Below are 26,871 nucleotides of genomic sequence, written 5' to 3' on the forward strand. Positions count from 1 at the left end.
CCCACCCCAATTCACAATATATAAAAGCTGTGGTTCACTGCATTGTGCTAGGCTCTACTGTACAATTTGTGGGGGTGCCAGTCACGATTGGCAACGAAATACAATGCACATAGAGCAGGTTTATTGCGGCAACACAGATTAAGGTGCACATTGCCACATTACGCGAGTAAAAATGGGTCAGCAAAGAAGAACCCCAGCCAGATAGAACATTATAAGAACAAAAGATCCATTCAATTTTTCAGCTCTCTGGACATGCACAGTACTGGACGCAGGGACCGGCGTAAGCGATTCAAATCGTCATGGGTAATGTTGGCCGTGACATGAGACCCCTTAAAGATTGGCAGATATGGTCAGCGGGTACAGTAAGGTGTATTCCTTTGGAAGGTACTTTTGATGTCTGGAGGTACTAGACCTCAGAATAAAAATACCTTGGAAATAGTTCAGCTATGGCTTCAGAAATCTGTAATGATGAGTGAGTTGATGGATACATAGTACACGTTTGTGTAATTAAAATTCTCAGGCCTGTTTTTGAACTGTGTGTGGCTGGTCCATGCAAAGATTTCAAGACACTCTTGTGTTTTTCCCCATTGTATTTTTTTTTCTATCGCTAAAAGAGTGAAGGTAGCATTCCATCTGGTTGTTTTTTTACATTTTTGTTTTGGGAAGTATGAAATATCTCCCCCACATCTGTATCTAAATGTTTGTGTGGTAACAAGAATATGTTTTAACCTACCGCGACAGCCCTCTTACGTGTCACGGGTGTTGTATTTTAGTAAGAAAGTGAAAGTAAGGCCGCGTACACACGCGCGGACTGTTGGCCCAACTTTGTCCGTCCAACAGTTTGAGCGAACAGTCCGCTCAAACTTAGCATGGACGGACATGGCCACACACGACGGACGAACAGTTTGCTGAAACCGTGCGCGATGACGTGAACGGCACGTACGACGGGACGAAAAATACGACGTCCTATACACTGCAATGCAACCTTCCGACGTGGAAATCCTTTCTGAGCATGCGCGAGACTTAGTTGGCCGAACAAGCCTACACACGAGCGAACAGTCCGCTGAAACCTTGTTTCAGCGGACAGTTTTTCGGAATTTCCGTAAGACCTTGTTCGGCCAACTGTCCGCTGAAACTGTCCGCTGAAGCCCCACACACGAGCGGACTGTCCGCCCAAACACTGTTCAGCGGACAAGGTTGGGCGAACAGTCCGCGCGTGTGTACGCGGCCTAAGGGTTACAGAGGGTTTAGTTGTTGCGGGTTTTTGCGGAAGGTCAGTGACAATTTACCGATATACACAAATGTATTATTTACCATTCTTTGCAGGTTATATATGAAGGGTAGAGTAACAACTTTTGTTTATAAGTATCTTTTCAGGTCCAAGGAGTTTCTGAAAGTGTATGTACATAGAAAGCAGGTGTATAAGAAGGTAAAAGTATCAGACTATTTCACTTCATTGTTTTTTTTTTTCTGCACCATTCTAAACCCTGCGTGTCTTCCTCCAGTTTGTAATGAGGAGGGTAAAAAAAGGGGGGATGATAATGGTGACTGGACCATTGTAAAGAAGCTTGAGGGACGGGACAACCGGGTCCATGCCAGCCAGTGCTCAACTACACCAAAGGATGAGTATCTTTATTTATATTTTTTAAGTGTATTTCTCAACTAGCTAAGAAAGCGAACAGGGCACATGGTTGGGTCTACTCTGAGTCTCCACTGAGCTCTAGAGCCCCAGTAACGACAGTGGTACATGATATATAGGATGTTCATATTGGTATGAAGAATTTTGACAAACTAGTAAAATCCAGACACTTGTCAATTTAATTTAACGATACATTTCTAGAGGGTAAAATTAATTATAATTTTAACAATAGCTCTAGTTCTTGCCAGCTTTGGTATCGGGATAACTAGGTAGCCCACAAGTGTGTTTCAACGTTAATTTGGTATTAATGTGGATCTACAGCTTATAAGGTAATACCCCTAATGCAAGAGGTTCATGTGTGCTGGTAAAACTCATCCTAGCATCTTATTTTGCAGCGGACTGTGAGGATCTGATGGCGCTTGCGATTGCTTGTACACCGTGTGGACTTCAGCTTATGAAACGATTGAGCAATTTCTCATCCATTGAGGATGGGATGTTTCATGTAACTGTTGAAGCTACAAGGAAGTTCCCACAGCCCAAGGGGGGTTTCTGGGAATTCATAAGATGGTTATACCTGGATCGGGGATACTAGTTACAAAGTTCAGGCCCATATGGATAAGGTTTAGATCCCTGCAAGGCAAAGCCAGAGCCATAGCTAGTGAAGGTTGGAATCCTTTAAGGGTTTGGAAATATTTGGGGATTTAATTTTTTATCTTGCAGCGGATCACAGTTGAAGGAAGTAGGGGCATATATATACACTCATGTTAATTTTGTTTCTATTCCTTCTATATGCCATGACGAGGTGCTACTGTTGCCCGATTGGATGAGTGAACGGAGCCTGGAGCAGATGACGATGCCCTGAATCCCAATCCAAGTACAAGACACAGAGGATCCCAGACCGACTGGCCTTCATGTCCTAATTTAGGTCATCCCTCCTGAAGAACAGTCTACACGTCAAGCCGTGTTTTCCTTTTTATGGACTAATATGGACTGATTAATTTCCAGGTTAAGAAGAAGATTAAGATTCATCGAGGGACACATGGGAGCATATGACAAGAGGAGGGACTGTTGTGGAAATTTTATGAAGATGTATTTTAATATGTATTGTCATAAGGGTCTCCCAGTGTTAGTTCTCCCACAGCCCGCTCTAAAGAGTTGACTGGGGCAGGCTGACGCTGGTTGAGATCCGTTAGGTAGTGGAAAACTTCCTGTTTGGAGACAGGTGTTTGCGGGGTGGGGATATGTCTGCCAGCGAAGGGTCCCTGTGCAATGCACAGAACGATCGTATGGGGGGGGGGGGGGTTGGGGGGATGTGTTCGCTCTGCAAACACATTATCGGTTTAGAGGATGTGTGCTCCTTTCACCCCTGTATGCCTGATCAACGTATTTGAGGTGCCATGATGTACACCTGCAGATAAGCCCCCATCAGCAGGAATTGTGGTCATCGTTCATTGTATAAATTCATTTATCCTGTGTTAACATTTACATCTTTTGTTGTTACATCCTTATTTGGTCATATGCTGTGAGGTCACATCCTGTGTAGGAGGCAATTGGCTGTTGGAGCCAGGACCTCCTCTTTGTAATTTCTTTTGTTGTCTTTGAAGAAAAGAACCAGTCAACTGCTCGGCGGCAGGCCTGCTGATGGAGCTGAGAACATAAGCTATAGTGATGTCTGTTTACTTGGGTATATACGGGAAATAGAATGACAGGTAGGGTGCATTATATCATTAGATGAAATGTGTGCTTATTAGCACAAGAGATATGGTGTGTGCATAGCATACAGCCAAATTTCCCTAACACACCTAAACAAAGGGCTGTCTTTGGCTGCATGGGATGCACAGGTGTTCCGTGCATCTACATATAGGCAGTCTCATTTATGTCTATTAGGATGTAGTGGCTGCACAGACACTTTGACAGCATACATTGACAGTGCATGTTTTTCAGAATGCAGTCTGTGTTCGGGGACACACACTCACACAGCTGTAAAACTGGGACCTGCAGATGTGTCCATGCAACCGCTGTGTCCCAAAACATGAATGGGACTGCCTACATGGAACACCTAGTTCAAATGAATGAGGAGGTTAGTTAAATGGGTGTTACGATATTAGTATGGAAGGACACAGTTCAGTTCACGTATACGTTGTTTTTGGTGCCAAAATCTTGGGTGAGTAGATGTACGTACCCAAAAAAAAAAAAAACCCCTTCCAAAACCTTCCAGTGCTGATCTGAGCACAGGGTTGATTGATACTTTCAACACTCAACAAGGTAATATGGTCTTGGGTACAGTTAGCATTTGAGTTTATTAGCTTTAGCTTTTAATTTCTTGTTCTGCTCATTTTAAAGTGTATCAAAAAACTTTAGTGAGCGACAGAGATCGATAGTGAGGTTTTCTTTTTTGATGTCTGCATCCATTGGAGAAGCTACACCAGGAAGTGAAAGTAAAAGGCTTCCAAAATGGCAGGAAATCACATTTTTGGACATTGGTCAGCCAACAGGTTTCTCCATTGGAAAATTTCTGCACTACGTCTGTTCTAGTGCCAACTCTTAAATGTTATATGTCTCCTTACTTTCTGTTCCTGTGACATTGGTCTCTAGGACAAAAACAAAAAAAAAGCCTAGGATAGTAGGTGAGTAAATCTGCTGGACAAAGCCCCATATGGCCAGTGAAAAAGTTTAATGGCGGTTCTAGACATTTTAAATCAAATTGGTGCAAAGAGAAACAAATGGCTAGAAATTGCTGATCTTTTTGTCTGCCTGGATGTTGTGCTGCTCACATGACTGCAATACTTTGAGCTACGGACAAGTAACAAGAATGCAGATAAAAAGGTCAGAACCCCTGATTGATAGCTAGGCAACTAGCATTTATACATTTTGCGTTTTTTTTTTTTTTTTTTACTAACAAAGACACATCATTTCTTTATAACATTTATTTCCTGGAGAGTGGGCAAGCTTAACATTTTAAACCAGAGGAGTTGGCTTTGCTAAAAAGAAAAAAAAAAAAAAAATCAGGTAATTTTGTCCTATAGAAAATTGGTGAGATAGCTTGAACATAGCCATTTTGGAAGCAGAAAATTAATCAAACCTTCTCTGAGTCAATTCCTCCCACCTCCTGTGCTAACTTATTGGAAACAAAATGCAAAGGGCAGACTTCCTGGTCAATAGTAAGATACAGGTGGGGGGAGAGGCAGCAGAGATTAATCATGAAATCTACAAGAGATATGAGATTTCTATAAAAAGTTGTTGGGTTATGAAGATCCCACAGAGTTTACGCCAATTCAAGCTTGAGAGGTGCTTGTTCTATGGACCTGAGGACTTTTTACAAGGTATTCCCAGTTTTCTTTTACACAAACATTTTTCCATCCAGTAGGAAGCCTCTATGCTGCCAAACGACAAAATTTGACATTATATAAAATAATCAATTTCATTCAGCTGTCCAGCTGATAGTGGGCCAGAGAAGATTCTTCAGCATTGCTGCGTTAGTTTGAAGGGGGTAGGACGGAGTTTGTATCAGGTAGGATATAATTCACTATAAAGGTGGCCTGACAAAGAGCCTGTCCATTATTCTTCTCCCTCAGCGTGCGTGCGCGCGCACACACACCTTTTAATGCAGGAGCACATGAAGCCTCTCGATGCCACGCAGTGGAAGTTTAAAATGTTTCAAAAACACACTAGCAGCATACAGTTCCCCTATGTCAAGGATCATTTTTAAAATATAGTTGCCCTTTCAAAAGCAAATTTAGATTAACAAGAAAACCAGGGTTAAAAAAAAAACAAAAAAAAAAAAATTTGCACCAACCAAAATGGAGTACTAACCAACATTTTCTACTGTAGGAGGCGATAAGCCCCTCTTGTTGAATGCTTATACAAGATAATCTCTGTGTTGCATTACTGATCCAATTAAATTCTCTCCCTCTTACATTGTCGGGTAAAAAAAATAAAAAATAAAAAAAACATAAAACAGTAAAATTTTATTGCATTAGACAAAAGTCTGATCTCTTTCAGGGCTCCTACTTTTTCAGTCTTGGCTTCTGCTCCTCAACTCTCTGCGCCTCTTCTCAGAGTCATACTTCTTCCTGTCTCGATGGTCATATCTGTTTGGACTTCTGCTAGTATGCCTGTTGCTTCTGGATCGATCATTACTTGGGCTTCGCTTAGATCTAGATTTCTCTGATCTATGGCTTTTCTCAGGTCTGTCATGTCTTTCATGTGACCGGCTATGTTCCCCTGCCCTGTGATGTTCATGTTTTTCTTTTTGGGACCTTTGGTTTTCAGTTTTGAGGTTGTGATTTTCCTCCCGACCACTATAATCTTTTCTCTGGCTAGATGAAGGTTCATCTTCTCTTCTGCTCTTATGTGTCACTGTTTTTTTTTCACAGTCACTATTGTTGTCATCAGATTCCTTGGCATGCTTTGTTTTTTTGGACTGTTTCCGATGTCTTTTCTCATCCTCACTCTCAGAGGAGCTGTCACTACTGCTAGAGGACCCGCTGGAGGAGCTGCTGGTCTTGTGCTTCTTCTGCTTACTTTTGCTTTTCTTCTTTTTTAGCTTCCTTTTCTTGTCCTTCTTCTTCTTTTCAAGCCGATCTAGTTTTCTGGAACAGGAATAAAATAACAAAAAAGTCAAACCAAGATGCAGCTTGTAAGGTAACACAAATTTTGTGAATGGCTAGTTTAGGCTGGAGCACTATCTCCTTCAATTTGGTAGGAGTTTCATACTGTTTGCCCATGGACCCTTACACTCAGCTTAAAGTCCAACTGCAGACTCAACTTTTAACCCTCCCCAAGTGGTTTAGGGTGCACCCATCATGGTAATGCAGCATCACTGATCTCTTTATACAGTGTGTGACTCAGTGTGTTCTGCAAATTACACTAAAACCTTTGGCAGCTTGCTGACTTCCAGGCTGAATGGCCTCCAGTGACATCTAAACCCTACCTCAGCAGGAAAGCTGTCATCACCATATCTCCATGCCACATACTTCACATGGGTGTTATGATAGATATAGATAGGAGTAAACATCAGCTTTCTTGTGTGAACATTTGTCAGACAAATGCCATTGGAACAATGTTTGCACATGCTGCCCTCTAATACAAAATGGGAACAAGAGACTTTTGGTGTATATTGGGTTAAATGTAGATCCGATGGGCAATGTACACATTTTTAGCTCCTTCCATTGTTCTGGTGGAGGAGTTCTGGTCAAACACTGCACCCAGCTTAAACTGATAAAGGTCAACAATAAGCTTGACCCTTTGAGATAATTCTATATAAAAGTTTGGTAATGGGTGCATTTACATCCTCAGAAGTGATATAACCAGAATTTCCATACTTATCTTGCAATTCCTATCAAAAAGGCAAACGTCTTAATTTAATAAGAAATAGAAATGTGTTTGTAATGGGAAGCTAAACACCAACTTGTTTACAACTATGCAAGGGTTGTATGATGCAAGTTGTGTAATTAAAATGGTAAACAGACATGTGAAAGGCAATGGGCATTTCAAAGGGAAAGCTGAAGGAAACTCTGCATTGTGATTTTTACCTACAGGTAAGCTTATAATGAAATGTAACATTAGGTTGAATGAATATCCCCTAAATGTGTGCCGTTTAGGAGATACTCTGGCAGCTGGCGATGCCATGCGCTCAAAGCCTCTTTCTGAGATTTTTTGTTTAGAAGTTAAACTTTTTTTCTTTTTTTTACTGGAAAATATTACTTAGAACCCGCAAACATTATACATTTTTTCCCCCAACACCTAGAGAATAAAATGGTGGTCGTTGCAATACTTTATCACACTGTATTTATGCAGCGATCTTACAAGGTCACTTTTTTGGAAAAAAAAATACACTTTTTGGAATAATAAAAAAAAAAATGGATTTTTATAACAGCTTACCTGTAAAATTTTCTTTGAAGTACAACACGGGACACAGAGCCATAGTAGTTACTATGTGGGTTATATAAGCCACCTTTAGGTGATGGACACTGGCACACCTTAAACAGGAAGTTCAATTCCCTATATAAAAGCAAAGCAATGCACGTGTATACCTAAAAAGAGGGGAGGGACCTGTGTCCTGTGATGTACTTCAAAGAAAAGGCTTTTACAGTTAAGCTGTTATAAAAATCCTATTTTGTTAATCGTACATCACGGGACGCAGAGCCATAGTAGTTACTATGTGGGATGTCCCAGAGCAATGCCAACTGAGGGGAGGGAGACACAACAAAAGTAGGGCGAGGACCTATACTGCTGCCTGCGGTACACTGCGCCCAAATAGCCTCATGCCTTCTTACATCCACCTGATAGAATCTGGTGAACGTATGGACTGAAAACCAAGTTGCGGCCTTGCAGATTTGAGCCATGGAGGCTTGGTGATGCTCTGCCCATGAAGCACTAACAGGTGGAGTGCGCTTTGATTTGAAAAGGTGGAACCATCCCTTCAAACCATAAGCTTGAATAATTACTTGCCGGATTCACTTAGAAATAGTAGATTTCGACTCTGTCTGTCCTTCTCTAGGACCTTCAGGCAACACAAACAAAAACATGCATTTTTTTTTTTTTTTATCTGAGTAGTAGTCTTCAAATAGATTTTGACTACTCTCACTACATCAAGAGAATGTAGCGCTCCTTCTTCCACAGAACAGGGTTCTGGAAAAAATGAAGGTAGAACAATATCCTGGTTTAGATGAAAACCTGAAACCACCTTCGGCAAAAAGCTAGGCTAAGGATACAATACCACCTTATCCTTCTGAATAATTAAATATGGCTATTTACAAGAAAGAGCTGCCAATTCCGATACCCTTCTAGCAAAAGCTATGGCAACCAGAAAAACCAACTTCCTTCTCAAATGGTCAAGGGAGTATGTCGTATCGGCCCAAAAGGCTGTCTTTGTAAACCTAACAAAACCAAATTCAAGTTCCAAGGTTTTAAGGGTGACCTAACCGGCGCATTAAGCCGTGCCACTCCCTGTATAAAACTATGGACCAGGGAATGCGAAGCAAGTGGTTGTTGGAACAATACTGATAAGGCTGAGACCTGGCCCTTGATGGTACTCAAGGCCAGCTTCATTTTTAATCCTATTTACAGAAAGGGAAGGAATATACCGTCTAAGTTGCCAACCCATGGACTCACACCAGGAAAGATATACCTTCCAGACTCTAGAATAACTGACTCTGGAAGCTGGCTACCTTGTATTAATCAAGGTAGATATCACTGAGCCTGAAAGCCAATGATTCTTCAGAATCTGTGTTTCAATAGCTAAACCCATTAAATATAGTGTTTATAAGATAGGATGGAATACTGGTCCCTGCGAGAACAGGTGTGGATGTGGTGGAAGGGTCCATGGGTCCCCTACCGCCATCCCTATGATCTCTGCATACCAAGCTCTTCTGGGCCCCACAAGAACCACCGACTTCTTTTCCTGCTTGATTCTGCAAAGAAGTTGTGGTAGCATCAGAACAGAAGGGAATGCATAAATCACTGAGAACTGATCTCACGAGGTCACCAACGTATCTGTTCCATATGCGAGTAGATCCCTTGTTCTTAACACAAAGTTGTTGACTTTTTTGTTGAACCTGGATGCAAACAGATCTATGTCCGGAATCCGCCATCTTTGGCATATAGGCAGAAAGATTTTGGGGTGAAGGGACCAACACTTAAGACATTGGCGAAAAAACTGAGGTACTCCCTGTAGGGGCAGGGGTTATATAGGGAGTCAAACTTCCTGTTTAGGGTGTGCCAGCGTCAATCACCTAAAGGTGGCCTATATAACCCACATAGTAACTACTATGGCTCTGTGTCCCATGATGTACGATTTAGAAATAAGACAACAGTAAAGTTAGCTCAATTATTTTTAATATTGTGAAAGATGTTATGCCGAGTAAATTGATACCAAACATGTCACGCTTTAAAATTGCGCACGCTCATTGGTGACAAAATTTTACCCTTAAAAATCTCCATAGGCGACGTTTAAAATAATTCTACATGTTACATGTTTTGAGTTACAGTGGAGGTCTAGGGCTAGCATTAGTGCTCTCGCTCTACCGATCATGGCGATACCTGACATGTGTGGTTTGAACACCATTTTCATAGGTGGGTGCTACTCACATATGAGTTCGCTTCTGCACGCAAACTCGGTGGGATGGGACGCGGTTAAAATTTTTAAATTTTTTTTCTCATTTATTTTACCTTTTCTTTTTACACTGCTCTTTAATAATAAAAAAAATAAAATAAATATAAAAGCGTCACTTTTATTCCTATTACAAGGAATGTAAACATCCCTTGTAATAGAAAAAGCATGACAGAAGCTCTTAAATAGGAGCTCTGGGGTCAAAAAGAACTCGGATCTCATATTTACACTAAGATGCAAAAAAAAAAACAAAAAACGGCCCTTTAAGAGCTATATGCGGAAGTGACGTTGTGATGTCACTTCTGTCCCTGCAATGGTATAGAGACTGTGGGGGCCATCTTCCCCCCACTCTTCATGTCACTGAAGCGAGAGGATCCGACTGCCGCTGCCGACGGCTTCGGTAAGCGGCGGAGGGCACCAGAGCACGGGGGCGGAGCTCTCCCGCCGCTGATAAAAGTGATCTTGCGGCAAATCCGCTGGCCGAAGAGGAGGATATCAGGGTTATGGCAGCTAGCTGCTGCCATAACAAAGATATTCCTCTTCAAAGTTAGGACTTTTGGTGTGAGGCGGTCTGGAAGTGGTTAAAGGAATGGCATACCCACTCCCTCAGAGCTCTGTGCCATGTCCGTGACGTCATCGCAGCCCAGGCTCTTTAAGCGGGCGCAGCCCATGAACATGGAAAGGAAGACTGGGTAAAGATAGAAGCCTCTGCAGCGGTGACAGTGCGCTGCTGGAGGGCTTTATTTCAAGGTAAGTCCTTCATAATGTGCTGGTATGTGATGCATACTAGCACATTATGCCTTTACCTTGAGGGGAGAGCTTTTTTTTTTTGTTTCACCTAATCATAAGGATAAATAGACATGTAGGGTCTGAAGTATTTAATAGGGTACCTTTTATGGCAAATAGAATTTAAAAGGGTAAGGCTGGTAAAGAATGCAATTTTGCCTTCAATAATACAAGGAGGATCTGAGGGATTTCAAATGAAAACCTGTGTATGCAGCAGTCATAGGCTAAGGAACATATTTAACCATAACTTTAAAAGTGCTTGGATGATTAACTTCCTCTACAATCTAGTGAAAGAGGAGTAGGCGCATACTAGTGGAAGCGGATTTGGCTAAAAGAGACAGAAGAACTGGGTATACTAAAGTTGACACCATGAGCCCAAAGATTATGCCAGAAAGAACGTCACATCTGGGGATGACCTAGTGGAATACAGAAATCATGAATGCCTATATTGACTTTTTAGAGTATCCCTATAGCATACAAACCATTGTCAATTCTCATTTGCTAGGAAGTTTAGATTTGTGCATGTGTGCTGTGTGCATATTTGTAATTTTCCTACCACTGTAAGAAGTTTAAGTGCAGCATTCTTATTTATTAAAAAGCACATCAATATATTACATGTGGGCATTACGAGCAAAAGTCTGCATGCCAATTCAACTCAGTAGGGCCTACTCCATTGGCATCTCTGCTCACGAACCACTGCCCATACAGACACACAAAAGCTTGCTCAAATTGCTGGAATCTTCCAACAGCCAGCCCACCAGATGACTGGTGACTTTTAGGGGGTTGTAGTCAGGCACAATTTCTGTGCTACAGAATAGATGTAGATTGCCCTGCCAACTACGACTACTGTCATGGGGGGTCTGCAGTATAGAATATCTTGGAAACAGACCAAGGTATGGGCTTTACATGCTTCTCCTCCCTCCCCCTCCCCCCCACCACAGCACTCAGCTGCTGCAAGGGGATTGGTACTAGTAAATGCCACTCCTGTCCAAGTTCTGTGGGTCGGCAAAGGATTGCAGTCTACCTATCAACGACTGATGGATAGATGCCATTGGCGGGTTGCAGACCCAGCTTGAAGTCTTAATATTCATGTCCGTTGCAACAATACAAGCCAATATTATTATTCCCTGCAGCGCTGCCAGCTTCCCTCCTCTTCCACCAGCTGCTGCAGGGGATGCTTCAGGATGGAGAGCAAGAAAGGGGCCAGTAAATATGTCATTTAACAGCCCCTTCCTTTTCGAATGAACACAATGAGTGATCGGTAGCATTGCTCAGTGCAAACTAACAAGACCCAAGATACCAATCATTGAACCAACTGATGTGGCTGCACTAAGCATCGCTGGTTTACTAGCTTAAATGATCTGCCACATCAGTCATGTTGAATAACATATGTAGTATTTCTCATTTCATGTGCCTACATAATAAAATAAAATAAAATAAAAAAAGAAAGAAGCTTACGGGGACTTCATTGTCCAAGAAATAAATTCACAGCATAAAAATATTACTTGGCTTATGGCCTAAACTAGTTATATATTCCATTAAAAAAATCTGTACGTGTAATTTACGTAAACACCCACCATTGTTTTGTGTAATCCCAGCATCCCTGCTGTCAATACAAAGTTAACCAATAGAGAAACTATTCAACAACTCTGTGTCTAAATCCTATAATTCCCCTCATTCTAGGCATGGCTGAATATTTTCCCCTCAATGGACGAGCCAATTACAGTATACATTGCCACTTCACAAACGCAAGGATCACGCTGTTAAATAAGACTTTATATTTGTCTGCCACAGTACAGAACAAGCGCATGAAACTATTTAATAAGGACACCCATGTGGAACGGGTCAGATTGGATAAGATGCACATATAGTTTTATTCTAACTAAAGAATGAAATGTGTTTTGTTTGAGGGTATCCAAACAAATTATACATGACTGGAGAAAATAGTGACAATCTTTTCAGAGTTCTGCTCACAGCATTCATTCTCTCCAGGAATTCCTCAATATTTTTACAGAAAAAAACATTGCATTTTAACTTGTAATAGACTGAACTGATTTAAAGAAGGGGAATAAATAATGAGATACATAAAGGCTTGCTTGGAGACATTACCTCTGGTTTCCTGTGATGGTGAAACACACAGGAAGTAAGTGGAATCCCCCCAATAGGGTCACAATCTACAATACAAAACTGGCACAGGCACTTCCTCCCTCACTCCTCTTGCATGCTTTTACAGTGATCTGTGTCTCAATTGGATAGATAACGTCAGCAAAAATGCATGTGGAATAAAGGGAAACTTTTACATCTGTCTGCATGGAACCTGCCATGAGAGAAATACCAAAGCTGCTATTGTCAGCGTCAAGAAAAAACAAGCAATTTTATGATCGTTTTACTGGTCCTCCGATTTCCTTATTTAATCACTTCTTCAGCCCGCTGTATATAAACACACACATATCATGACTTTGACGTTATATATGGTGGTTATGGCAGCAGAGAGCTATGAGAGCTGAGGGAAGGGAAAGGAAGGGAAAGGAAGGGAAGGGGACACCCCCCTCCCCCAGCACACAGGAACAGAGCCGATGCTGTCAATCAAAGACTGAATGCTAGAGATCCTTCTCCATCACATTTTTTCTTTTGATGTCAAGAAAACTTATCAGAAATTATTACTGCTGATAGCAAAGGGACAAGGCAGAAATTACACTTGGTGCTCCTAACTGAGACAAGTATACACTATAGTAGGATCTGCTTTGTTCATATTTGATGCCGGAGGATTACAACAACTTGAAATAAAGAAAAAATAAAAATAAAGAAAAAATGAAGCAACTTAGTCTTGGCATTGTTTTTGTGAAATATAAAAATTGCCAAAATCAAAAGGAGGCAATCAAGAGCTGAATGTGGCCATTATGAATAATAATGCTGAAGCCCAAAGGAGATCACCAGATAATCATCATTTTATTTGATCAGTCTGTAGCTCATTATACATGTTGCAATCTGACTGTACAACCTTTGCACAATTAAGTTCACCTTTATAGAAAATCTGTAAGGTGACCTTACAATAGACCCTCTCCACAACCTTGTCTTCACTGTCAACCAAAACTGTCCATCCAGAGATCAGTCCCATGACCAGAGAATGTTGTTGCAGCATTCTTTTGGAGTGGAAAAGGGAAATGGGAATTCCTTTGAAGGACTCAGGCCCAGCAATATCATGAAAAAAGCACAGAGGTGGCTTCTTTACCTGGAAATGGGTGGTAGGTAGGAAGATAGATGGTGCAGAGTGCGTGCTAATTAGGACAGCTGGTCAACTCCTTCCTGTGTCATGACAAAGTCTGTCCAGGAAGTAAGGCAGAAGTAATGGAGAAGTCCTTTAATCAGCCATGAGTACAGTGGGTTAAGCATGTGTAGAATAAATGGAAAGCTTTGTGATTTCTGCAAAGGTGTGAACAAAAAAAGGTGAACAAAAAAAGGTGAACAAAAAAAGGTGAACAAAAAAAGGTGAACAAAAAAAGGTGAACAAAAAAAGGTGAACAAAAAAAGGTGAACAAAAAAAGGTGAACAAAAAAAGGTGAACAAAAAAAGGTGAACAAAAAAAGGTGAACAAAAAAAGGTGAACTTTGCGTTTAAGTGCCACAAAATCAGTCTCTACAGCTGATAGTTCAGAAGCTGCTAGGGTCATGGACCAAACCAGATATAGAATCTGTTGGAAAGGGTATGGAAACATACTTGTACAAGTATAGTCAGCATAAAAGATGGTGATTTGAGTGAAAGACTTGGTGAAAACCTCAGCTAAAATGGCAGACTCAGACACATCTGACTGAACCATAAAGAGGACTCAGACCAGGAGAGAGCAGAGGGCAAAATTAACTATAAGCATCCTACCATGGAAAAAATGGGGAATAATATGCAAAGACGTAGCACCCGGTGCTCAACCTGGCCGGGCTTCTCAGTGAGGTTTTCAAAGACAGGGCAAGTGTTAAGGCAATGCCAGCAGATTTTTTATGTTAAATTATAGTGTAGCGCTATATAAAAGAAAAAAATATATTAAAACCACTTAGTGATGTGACAATAATGTATAAGTGTCAAGATTAAATAACATTCAGTAGTGCTTCCCAGACTGCACCACACTTACATGAAATAATGAAAAAATATGATAAACCAAAGAAATCAAATATTGTGAGAAAGTCCAAAGAATTTATAATATGAAAAAATCCAAAGAATTTATGATATGAAAAAAGTCTATTATTTGATTCAAATTAAATCCAATCCACACGTGAGAGGGAAAGAGCCATCCACCTTCTTCCTATGAAGACCACATGCAGGCACCCTGTGGTATATCCATCACCAAATAGGATGTGGGCTTACCAGATAGAATGGATCCAAGCGAATATACATTCGAAGGATCAATCAGACTTCAGAATACTCTTATATAGAGTTATCCAACATGAAAGACTCTCCAGGGAATTTTCAACCAAGTACTCAAACGATGGAAAAATCTTCCGCTTTAAACTTCAACGCACATTGTAGAACTCATATAGAAAAGAAATGAGGGCCACAATAGTGTAAATCCGTTTAAAAATTTTTTTTAATAAAATAAGTAATGAACTTACATGTATCCAATGAATTAAGCGCTTATATCATATAAAAATAGAGCTGCAGTAGGAGTCCCGACGCGTTTCGTCCTCAAAAGACATCATCTGGGGTACTACTCCACTGCAGACCACTTACTTATATACTTAACATACTGATTTGGGCGAAAATTCGATCTGCCTGTGTCACCGCATGTTACTTCCGGTTTGACCTGGCATCCGGCGTGCGTTCCACGCCTCGTTGCCGTGTTATTTTATAACCGACCCCATAATTGTATATCGCCAGATAATAAAATAAAGCCTTTCATAATAAATGTCAAAACCGGCCTTATGAGCATTCTATAATGCAGAGAAGTGAGTATTTAGAAACCGTAACGCTATACACAGTACGTCACTTCCGGGTCACGGGTACCAGTGAGCTAGTTGACCAATCAAAGGGCCGACCCACAAATTATTCCAACATCACTTCCGGTCTTCGCTGGGCTGCGACGGAAGTGATGTCGACCAGACAGAGGCTGAGACCCACCACACCTCCAGAGCTCCCACGTGGGGATGCGTCAGATCCCGGAAGCAATGTGGATAGAAACGCCCCAACGCCAGCCAACAATGGAACGCAAATAGACGTGCGCCGGAGCGCACATTTCATGAACTAAAACTTTATTGTAAGGATACATCGGACATTAAAAATAACGTCAGATAATCACGCTCCACTACCAATTGCTAATGGAACGCAAATAGACGTGCGCTGAAGCGCACATATTCAAACAGAACCTATGATAATCCCGGGTCCAAAAAACAAATAAGGGGAGAAAAGAAAAAGAAAAAAAGGAGGCAAAAAAATAATAAATTTGTTTAAAAATAGATAAAGATACACTATCCTCATATTAAAAAGGTAAAAAAACACAAATAACGTAACATATATATTTAGCAAAAATATTACATGCCAAATTATGCTTTATCGGAAGTGTCAAACTCTACAGGATAAACAGATTTTTATCACGAACTCATTACAGTGGAACCTCAATCCCAGAAGTTACCAGGAATGGATATACACATGGTAATACACATATGTGCATATAAGACCCACCGTAATTCCTTGTATGCCAGTGAATACATAAGAACATAAGGACCAATGCGTTGACACAAAAGGCAGATAGAATTCTATCCCACAAACACTACATTGCATAAATAGCAGCTACGCAGAAAATAAAATATACAGAAAAAAACATTGTTCACATAAAATGAACCCCAAAAATTCAAACAGCTGGAAACTAGAACCATCAGGACAATTGCCATTTATTTAGACCTACCCATCATTAATGAACGCATTAATGTCCCATTCTATATTTAAACCAAACGGGACATAAGATCGAATCGTGTATATCCAGTAGGTCTCTAACTGGGAAACACCACGAGTCATGGCTCCACCCCTCCAAGGGGGTGTGTATTTATCGATAGCCAAAAATTGTGTCCCTTTAGGGTCACTATTGTGACATTCCCTATAATGTTTCGGGACAGTATGTTTAGAAATCCTACTTTTTATCAGGGATATATGCTCTCCTACTCTAGTTGCAAATGTTCTCGTGGTCCTCCCCACATATTGTTTCCCACATGGGCAAGTTATTAGATATACCACGTATCTGGTACTACAGGTACAAAATGTCTTAATAGTATGTGTTCTATTAGTTGTTGTTGATGTGAACTCAGTTGTTTTGTGCCTACCAACGGTGTTAAATTGGCACACAATACATTTCTTACAGGGATAATAGCCCGTTAGATTATGGAAAAACGATGGGCGCCTAGGTGGATTGATAACATTAGGAGCAATTAAACTCCGTAAAGAGGGTGCTCCCCTAAACAGAACCTTTGCCCGTTCTGGCAACTTAGAGCCTAGAACCGGATCACTCCTCAACACATCCCAGTGCTTGTTTATAATGGTCCTAATTTGTCTATGCTGTATCGAAAAAGATGTCAGCATAGACCATCTATAAGTGTCATCCGATTCCGTCGCAGCCCAGCGAAGACCGGAAGTGATGTTGGAATAATTTGTGGGTCGGATTGGTCAACTAGCTCACTGGTACCCGTGACCCGGAAGTGACGTACTGTGTATAGCGTTACGGTTTCTAAATACTCACTTCTCTGCATTATAGAATGCTCATAAGGCCGGTTTTGACATTTATTATGAAAGGCTTTATTTTATTATCTGGCGATATACAATTATGGGGTCGGTTATAAAATAACACGGCAACGAGGCGTGGAACGCACGCCGGATGCCAGGTCAAACCGGAAGTAACATGCGGTGACACAGGCAGATCGAATTTTCGCCCAAATCAGTATGTTAAGTATATAAGTAAGTGGTCTGCAGTGGAGTAGTACCCCAGATGATGTCTTTTGAGGACGAAACGCGTCGGGACTCCTACTGCAGCTCTATTTTTATATGATATAAGCGCTTAATTCATTGGATACATGTAAGTTCATTACTTATTTTATTAAAAAAAATTTTTAAACGGATTTACACTATTGTGGCCCTCATTTCTTTTCTATATGAGTTCTACAATGTGCGTTGAAGTTTAAAGCGGAAGATTTTTCCATCGTTTGAGTACTTGGTTGAAAATTCCCTGGAGAGTCTTTCATGTTGGATAACTCTATATAAGAGTATTCTGAAGTCTGATTGATCCTTCGAATGTATATTCGCTTGGATCCATTCTATCTGGTAAGCCCACATCCTATTTGGTGATGGATATACCACAGGGTGCCTGCATGTGGTCTTCATAGGAAGAAGGTGGATGGCTCTTTCCCTCTCACGTGTGGATTGGATTTAATTTGAATCAAATAATAGACTTTTTTCATATCATAAATTCTTTGGATTTTTTCATATTATAAATTCTTTGGACTTTCTCACAATATTTGATTTCTTTGGTTTATCATATTTTTTCATTATTTCATGTAAGTGTGGTGCAGTCTGGGAAGCACTACTGAATGTTATTTAATCTTGACACTTACCGTATATACTCGAGTATAGGCCGACCCGAATATAAGCCGAGGCCCCCAATTTACCCCCAAAAAACTGGAAAACTTATTGACTCGTGTATAAGCCGAGGGTGAGACATGGCTGTCCATCCCTGTGTGTCCGTCCATCCCTGTGTGTGTGTCCGTCCATCCATCCCTGTGTGTGTGTCCATCCATCCATCCCTGTGTGTGTGTCCATCCATCCATCCATCCATCCCTGTGTGTCCGTCCATCCATCCCTGTGTGTGTATCCATCCATCCCTGTGTGTGTGTGTGTGTGTATCCATCCGTGTGTGTGTGTGTGTGTGTGTGTGTATCCATCCGTGTGTGTGTGTGTGTGTGTGTGTGTGTGTGTGTGTGTGTGTGTCCGTGCAGCCTTGTGTGTGTGTCCAGCCTACCTGTGTCCCAAGCCTCCGTCCCGAGCCGCCGTCGTCCCGAGCCTCCGGTGTCCCGTGCCTTCCGGTGTCCCGTGCCTTCCGGTGTCCCGTGCCTTCCGGTGTCCCGTGCCTTCCGGTGTCCCGTGCCTTCCGGTGTCCCGTGCCTTCCGGTGTCCCGTGCCTTCCGGTGTCCCGTGCCTTCCGGTGTCCCGTGCCTCCTCCGTCCCGTGTCGTGCCGATGGATCGCCGCTCTTCTCGGCGGCCATTCTACGATTCAAAAGCTGCGCCTCCGTCCTCCGCCTGTGATAGGCGGAACACTCAATTTCCCAGCAGCCTGTGTTCCGCCTATCACGGACATCCTCTCATACTCGTCCGTAGTATGAGAATGAACGGATGTCCGTGATAGGCGGAACACTGACTGCTGGGAAATTCAGTGTTCCGCCTATCACAGGCGGAGGCGGAGAAGGAGGCGCGGCTTTTGAATTTTAATGTCCGCCGTCTGTCTGCTCGATACGCTGATCGAGCAGTCAGACAGCGGTGACTCGAGTATAAGCCGAGGGGGCACTTTCAGCCTCAAAAAAGAGGCTGAAAATCTCGGCTTATACTCGAGTATATACGGTATACATTATTGTCACATCACTAAGTGGTTTTAATATATTTTTTTCTTTTATATAGCGCTACACTATAATTTAACATTTGGAATTTATTCACTATTGTATATCCTTGTGATCGTGTTAGCAGCTCCTTTTTGTATATAACTTCTGGGGATAGCGCAGTGTTGATTGTCATTGACAGTTTTTTGAATGCCAGCAGATTTGAATACAGAAAATCCTCTACTGTTAACTTACCAGAACCAAGTCTGGAAAGTGTTCCATTTGGAACCCAGTGCCCGGGGGTCATTTTCAGGCTCGCCCTACACTTTATCACAGAGGGATCTACATGCAGTACACTAAACCAGACTGAGGTGAGCCATGCCAGATAGCTGCAATTGTAGAGAAAACTCGAAGTATTGTTGAGAACAGTTTTGATTGAAGAAAAGAACACGCCCTGCCCCAAAGAACTGAAATGCCTGGAAAAAATGTTAGCCTAGAACAAAAAAAAAAGAAAAAAAAAAAAAAAAGGAAAGACATGCTGGTAGTAGGAGGGGTTTTCCTGGACTTACCTACAGTTTTTGTGTTTGCCAGTGTCCAGGAAGCAGTAGAACAAGAAGGTCAAAAGTAAAAAGAAAATTGACTGGATTATACAGAACACTATACAGTCCCATTTAAATCTTTTTATGGGTCAGTACCCATTCACAGATTGGAAAAGTTGAAGCAATAACTTCAGTATTAGAATTAATGATGAGAGATAAAAAGGAGGAGCAAGATCTAGTAAATTCTTTTTTACTTCAAGATAAATTTAGTCACTTCATAGTATTTATACCTTAGAAGTTTCTGTTTTTGTTTTGTTGTTAAGGATTTCAGAAATTCCACTTCTGGGTCATCATCTTCTTCCTCTGCCTCACTGACTACATAGACCTATAAAAAAGAAGAAGATATTTGGCTATAAACAAAATATGAAAATAAACCAAATAAAGAAAAAAATAAAAATACAGCATCAAAAGATTAGCTATGACGTTTGGTCGTTTATCCAAATCAAGGACTTAAATGAATTGTTAAAGTGGAGCTTTTATTAACAAAAAGATATTGTGAAATGTATTGCTTTTTTTTTTGGAAGGTTCTAAACTCTTAATGCTAGTGCAAACAAACGTGATACATATCCAGCCACAAGAAAAGCAAGGCCAAATAAAAAAGCCACTCAAAATATTAGCCAATACCAAAAAACAGATCAACCCTTTCATAAGTCAGTTATATCATGAAGGCAACACGGAAGCCAACCACCCATCCATACCTGTGAACCCCAAAACAGTCACCTGCTGTCAGCACCTTCCACACTAATGAACCTATCCAGACTGATTGTGTACTGCTCTTTTCAATTTATACCAACTAGGATACAGAAAAATGTGTTCTTAAAAATCCATTTTGTGACTCAAACTGTAAACCTTTGAATTTAGAGGTTGCGACATTTCCGTGGAGTTTAAGGTTTAGGCCTAAAGTTGTTTTAAAGACTCAAGGTTGAGCATCAAGGTAAAAAAAGAAAAAATTCTGTGCAGCATCTGCCCCCCAATACTTACCTGAACCCCATCTCACTCCAGGGGTGTGCACAAGTGCCTCGGCTCTCTGGGGACTTTGCCTCCTCATTAGCCAATGCAGCACTGGGAGCCATTGGCTTCCACTGTCAATCACAACAACTGAGCCAATAAGGAGAGAGACGGGCAGGGCCGAGCCACAGCTCTGTGTATGAATGGATATGATGGAAGTGAGCCTGCTTGGCCGCCCCAATTGCAAGCTGCTTGCTCTGGGGGCACTCAGCAGATTGGAGAAGCCAGGAGCAGGTAAGTACAACATTAAAGAGAGACTTTAGGATTCATTTAATGTAAAATAAAATTGACCACAAGTGGTATAACACAAAAAAAATGAAAAATAAATGTAACCACTTCCCCATCCAGGCCAATTCTGACATTTCTCTCCTACATGTAAAATTCATCTTTTTTTGCTAGAAAATTACATAGAACCCACAAAAATAGTATATATGTTTTTTAGCAAAGACCCTAGAGAATACAATGGCGGTTGTTGCAACTTTTTATCTTGCACTGTATTTGCACACCAAGTTTTCGAACGTGTTTTTTTTTGGAAAAAAATGGTTTCATGCTTTAAAAAAACAAAACAAAAAACACACAAAAAAAAAAAAAAAAAAACAGTACAGTTAGGCCAATGTTTTTGCATAATGTGAAAGATAAAGTTACGCTGAGTAAATAGATACCCAACATGTCACGCTTCAAAGTTGCACACGCTTGTGGAATGGCGCCAAACGTCGCTACTTAAAAATCCCCATAGGCGACATCAATTTTTTTTTTTTACTGGTTACATGTTTTGAGTTAGAGGGCTAGAATTACTGCGCTCGCTCTAACGTTTGCAGTGATACCTCACATGTGTGGTTTGAACATCGTTTTCATAAGTGGGCGGGACTTATGTATGCGTTCGATTCTGCATGCGAACACATGGGAACAAGGGCGCTTAAAAATAAAAAAAAATAAAAATTAATTGTTAATTTTACATTTTTTTTAAAGTGTCAAACTAAAAAAACAAATGTATCACTTTTATTTCTATTACAAGGAATGTAAACATCCCTTGTAATAGGAATATGACACGGTCAAATCTAGCATGAAATAAAAAAATAAATAAAACAATCTCGGCTTCCCAGCCGAGGCGGTGCCATTCGTTTAAATGCAGAGGCCGGGCGTGACTTCATAACATCGCACCTGGCCTCCGAACGATCAACGAGACTCCGGCGACAATCTGGTCCGCTGGAAATCACTATTGTCCCCCCCGAAGCCGGCGGATCCTGTGTCCGACTCACCGATGGAAGCGGAGAGTCGGTAGAATCACTGAAGGGGTGTGTGTGTCCCCTCTCAAGGCCGTAAGAACGATCAAGCAGCGGAACAGCCGCTATGCTCGTTCTTATGGTGCAGGGAATTGCTGGCTGAAAAAGAAGATATCTGAACAATGCCTATAGCTGTAGGCATCATTCACTACTAAGTACACTACACGGAGTTTGAAACTTGAATGTTTTTGTCTTTTTAAATATGTTAGTCTTCAATCAAACAGTGCATAAAAAAAAATAGGAATATGTCTGAATCGAACACAAGTTGTCCTTTTCATTTTATTTATTCACTATTGGCCTTGGAAGCTGCATTTATACACTTTAGCAGAAATTGCTTGTAGGCATTTTGCATAACTCCCTATCAGTCTTTTATAACACCTGGGTGAAATTGCCGACCGTTCTTCCATGCCAAATTGCCTTAGTTGCAAGATGTCTGGGTTTCCTTGCATAACACTACCCGTTTAAAGTGGTTGTAAACCCTTTAATATCACTTTTACCTACAGGTAAAAGCTAGTAAGGCTTACCTGTAGGTACCATGAATATCTCCTAAACTTGCACCGTTTAGGAGGTATTCATTATATCCGCATATGCCGCACTGAAGAAATGGCTCTCTCGTGCAGTTTCTTCAGTAGCTGTGCCATGACCTGCCTGCAGCACCTGCGCAGGAGTGACGTCATTGCGGCTCCGGCCAATCACAGCGCTGTTGCTGGTCACAGCAGTGTATGAGGACCACTGCTACAGCTTCCTTCATTCTAAGGTAAGTATTTCATAATGAGCTAGTTATACCTTTATCTTGAAGGTTGTTTTTTGAAAACATTTTTTTACAAGAGTTTACAACCACTTTAAAATCCACCACAACATTTCAATGAGATTCAAATTAGGGCTGTGAGTTGGTCAGCCCATAAGCCTCCATTTCTTCTTTTTCATTATTCCTTTGTGGATTTGTTAGAGTTTCAGATTCTCTTGTATATCCATAATATGTGCAGTGCATACGGGTCCCAAAGGGGATGAGGCCCAATGTTGACTCAATGTACACATTGTGGGTGCGACCTGCACCACTTACAGAGTGCCACAATGCCAAATGTAGAGTGGCAGCAGTATGCCAGTTACTAGAATGCTTACTGCAATCCAGCAATCAGCACTGAACGAAGCCTCTATCCAGTGTTCAATTGGGCGCTGGCAGAGCACAGCGGGTGCAGGCGATGCCGTGCTGCGGGACATCCTAATGGAAGCCTAACTGTTCAAAACTGGAAACTGCTGCAGTCTCTCCTTGACACCTGGAAGAGAATCTTGGTATCAGAATGAGAAGAGTACTGCTAAATTCGGTGGTCACTGTAACCTTAATGCAGCTGTACCATGTGAAGCGAGAGCTGCAGTGGACTCTGCAAGACATGCATGTGGCATATTTTTCTTCCAGCCAGCCACTGAACATCAATGCCGGGGGAAGGGTGGTATTTTAAGAGCCAGCCACTGATCTTCAGTGCTGGTATGGGGTGTTTTTACAGTCAGCCACCAACCACCAAGGCTGGGGGGGGGGGGGTGGGGATTTATTTTCACAGTCAGGCAATATTAATCACAAATATGTCCAACCCAACTGTTTATTGTTTAAACAGTTTCAGATTGCCAAGTAGTCACTGCACAGACAAAGCCGCTGGTCATTTGACAGCCATGCAGTTGCATGGGCTTGAACGGCGACAGTGTGCATTCGGGGACACGCACCTGCATGGCTGTCAAACTGGGACCAGCGGCTGTGTTTGTGCAGCCGCTGCATCTCAGATATGAACAGGACTGCCTGTACATGGATGCACGAAACACATGGACCTTCATGCGGTTGTAGGCATAGATATTCCCGTGTGAGAGTGAGGCCATACTACCTCTCTTCCTAAATGTTAAGGCATTGATGGAGAAATGTATTTTTCCATTAATTGTGGTTCACTAATGTATAAGAATGCCTCCAAATCCAGGTTAAGGGGCCATACAAGTTCATATGGATGGTTACCTTAGTTGACTAATGCTATAGGAATGTCACTACAAAATGACCGCCCAAGTCAGAATGTGTACCATCTTTCTTAGAAGGCGATATCAGTTTCCAAACAGTTCCAATTGGTCGTTACTCACACACTAGTCCTGCATATACCACAGTATATATAAGAAAACCGGAGTTAGACTTACCGGTAACTCTTTTTCTAGGAGTCTTCCAGGACAGCCTTTGAGATATAGGGCTCCTCCCTCCGGGACAGGAAACACGTCAAGCCAATTAAATAAAAGGTGTGGTCCTCCAGGCCCTCCTCAGTTTTACTCCAAGAACCGCCGGGAGGCTCTGAAAGACATAACACACTAACAGACACGTTAATACACATCCTCACCACTTAGTCCAATTTAAACAACTTTGGGTGGGAAGCCAGGCTGTCCTGGAAGACTCCTAGAAAAAGAGTTACCGGTAAGTCTAACTCCGGTTTTCTCATATCGTCTTCCAGGACAGCCTTTGAGATGATAAGCAAGGAGCTCACCTTGTCAGGGCGGGACCACTGCCTGGAGGACCTTGCGTCCAAAAGTCTGTTCTTTATCAGACCATAAATCCAGACGGTAATGTCTTGCAAACGTTGAGTAGCTGGACCACGTTGCTGCTTTGCAGATCTCCTCCGGAGAGGCTCCAGCCCTCTCTGCCCATGATGCAGAAACCGCCCTTGTAGAGTGTGCCTTAACTAAGGGTGCCTGCTTCCCCTCTAACTCATAGGCTTTAACTATCGCCATCCGTATCCACCTGGCGATAGGACGCTTTGGACGCCTTGCAGCCCTTGCGGGCGCCCGAAAAATTAACAAAAAGTGAGTCTGACTTCCTGAAGACCCTAGTGGCTTCTAAAAAAATTAATAGACTTCTCCTGACGTCTAACAAACTTAAAGATCTCGCCTCGTCCTCGTCTGAGGTTGAGAAAAAAGTTGGCAAAATAATATCCTGTGTCCTATGAAAAGTGGACACCACTTTAGGAAGAAAACTAGGGTCAGTCTTAAGTACTACCCTGTCTTCTAAGATTAACAGAAATGGCTCTCTGACCGAGAACGCCTGCAGATCACTGACCCTTCTAGCTGACGTGATCGCTATCAAAAACACAGTCTTTAGCACCATCCACTTAAGTGATGCTCCCTCTAATGGTTCAAATGGATCTTGGGTCAAAGCCCTAAGAACCAAGGCCAAATCCCAAGTAGGACAGGACCTCATTCTCACAGGCCTGGATCTAGATAGAGCCTTGAAGAAGTTCCTGACAAATGGATTCTGCTGAAGGGAGGACTGAAGGAAAACGCTTAAGGCCGCCACCTGTACCTTTAGAGTGCTGACAGATAGGCCCAGTTCTACCCCTGCTTGTAGAAAGTCCAGGACTGCCGGGACCTCGGGGCTTGCAATTCCCTGTTCTCGTAACCAGGAATTAAACCTCTTTCCTACCTTGGCGTAAATTGCCCTAGTAACTGGTTTACGGCATTCTAACAAGGTCTTAATCACTCTTTCTGAGAAACCCTGTGACCTTAAGATCTGTTCCTCAGATACCAGGCCGCAAGCTTGAGCCTCTCTATCTATGAGGGCACAGTATCGGCCCCTGGGAAAGTAAGTCCTCCCTGACTGGCAGAAACAGCGGAGGATGGACGGCCAATTTCTTTATGCTGGCAAACCAGGGTCTCCTTGGCCAAAAAGGGGCTACTAAAATGAGGTCCGTAGTCTCCGAGCGGAACTTCTGCAGGACCTCTGCCACCATCCTTACGGGAGGAAAGGCATAACACAGGCCGAACAGCCATGGATTGGCAAGGGCGTCTATCCCCCTGGCCCGATCCTGTGGGTGAACTGAAAAAAATTTCGTCACCTTCCTGTTGCCTTCTGTTGCAAATAGGTCTATTTCTGGCCTTCCCCAGAATGACACAATCTCCTCGAACACTTCTTTGTTGAGGGACCACTTGTCCTGACCTATCTTCTGGCGACTGAGAAAGTCGGCCAGTAAATTCTGCGTTCCCTTTAGGTGAATGGCTGATATTGAGGACAGGTTCTTCTCTGCCCAGCAGAAGATTCTGTCCGCAATTACCTGGAGAGCAGGGCTTCTTGTTCCCCCTTGCTTGTTCAGGTAGGCTACTGCTGCCACATTGTCTGAGCGAACCTGCAGGTCCCTGCCATGTAACTGGGACTGGAAGGTTTCTATAGCCTTCCAAACTGCCAGAAGTTCCTTCTGGTTTGAGGAACGACCTGTCTCTAGGTCCGACCAGGAACCCTGGGCTAAGGTTCCCTCTAGGTGGGCACCCCAACCTAGCGCACTGGCATCGGTCGTGACCACCGCCGTAGCTTGTGGGGACCAGGGAAGACCCCTGTCTAGGTTGACCTGGGCCCGCCACCACCAAAGAGACCTCCTGACTGCGGAGGATAGGGGCATAACCTGATCCAGGCTCTCCTGCCTGCCATCCCAATAACGGAGCATGAGCCTCTGTAAAGGACGCTGATGATGCCTTGCCCAGGCCACCGCTGGAAAGCATGATGTCATCAACCCCAGGACTCTCATAACCTCCCTGACCTGGGCTTCCCGACCAGATTGAAGCTGGGCTACCGCCTGCTCTAGCTTGCAGATCTTCTCCTCCGGAAGAAATACCCTCATTTCCACCGAAGAAATCCTGTATCCTAGATACAGGACCTCCTGTGAGGGGGTCAGCTGGGATTTTTCCTGGTTTATCAGCCACCCCAGTGAGCGCAGGACAACCAAGGCCTCCTGTATGTCCCTCTGCAGTTGTTGGGCTGACTGGGCTATGAACAGTAGATCGTCCAGATATGGGATCACTGTTATAGCCTTGAGCCTTAATGGGGCCAGTGCCTCTGCCAGAACCTTTGTAAAAATTCTTGGTGAGGCTGAG

General features: G+C 42.4%; 1 protein-coding gene across 1 annotated transcript in view; it reads right to left on the reverse strand.

Moving 5' to 3' along the window:
* Window positions 1-4,551: 4,551 nt before the first annotated feature.
* Window positions 4,552-26,871, reverse strand: part of CIRSR (corepressor of RBPJ and splicing regulator) — a 52,779-nt gene continuing 30,459 nt past the window's right edge. Inside the window, exons 5-6 of the mRNA XM_077448037.1 lie at window positions 19,927-20,021; window positions 4,552-6,231 (exon numbers count right to left, since the gene is read on the reverse strand). Coding sequence (XP_077304163.1) covers window positions 5,655-6,231; window positions 19,927-20,021 — 672 coding nt within the window. The 3' untranslated portion in view covers window positions 4,552-5,654. The remainder of the gene's footprint in view (window positions 6,232-19,926; window positions 20,022-26,871) is intronic.

This window comes from Lithobates pipiens, unplaced genomic scaffold (assembly GCF_037356315.1).
Source record: "Lithobates pipiens isolate NorthernLeopardFrog02 unplaced genomic scaffold, aLitPip1_a1.2 Scaffold_22, whole genome shotgun sequence".
NCBI classification, from domain to species: domain Eukaryota; kingdom Metazoa; phylum Chordata; class Amphibia; order Anura; family Ranidae; genus Lithobates; species Lithobates pipiens.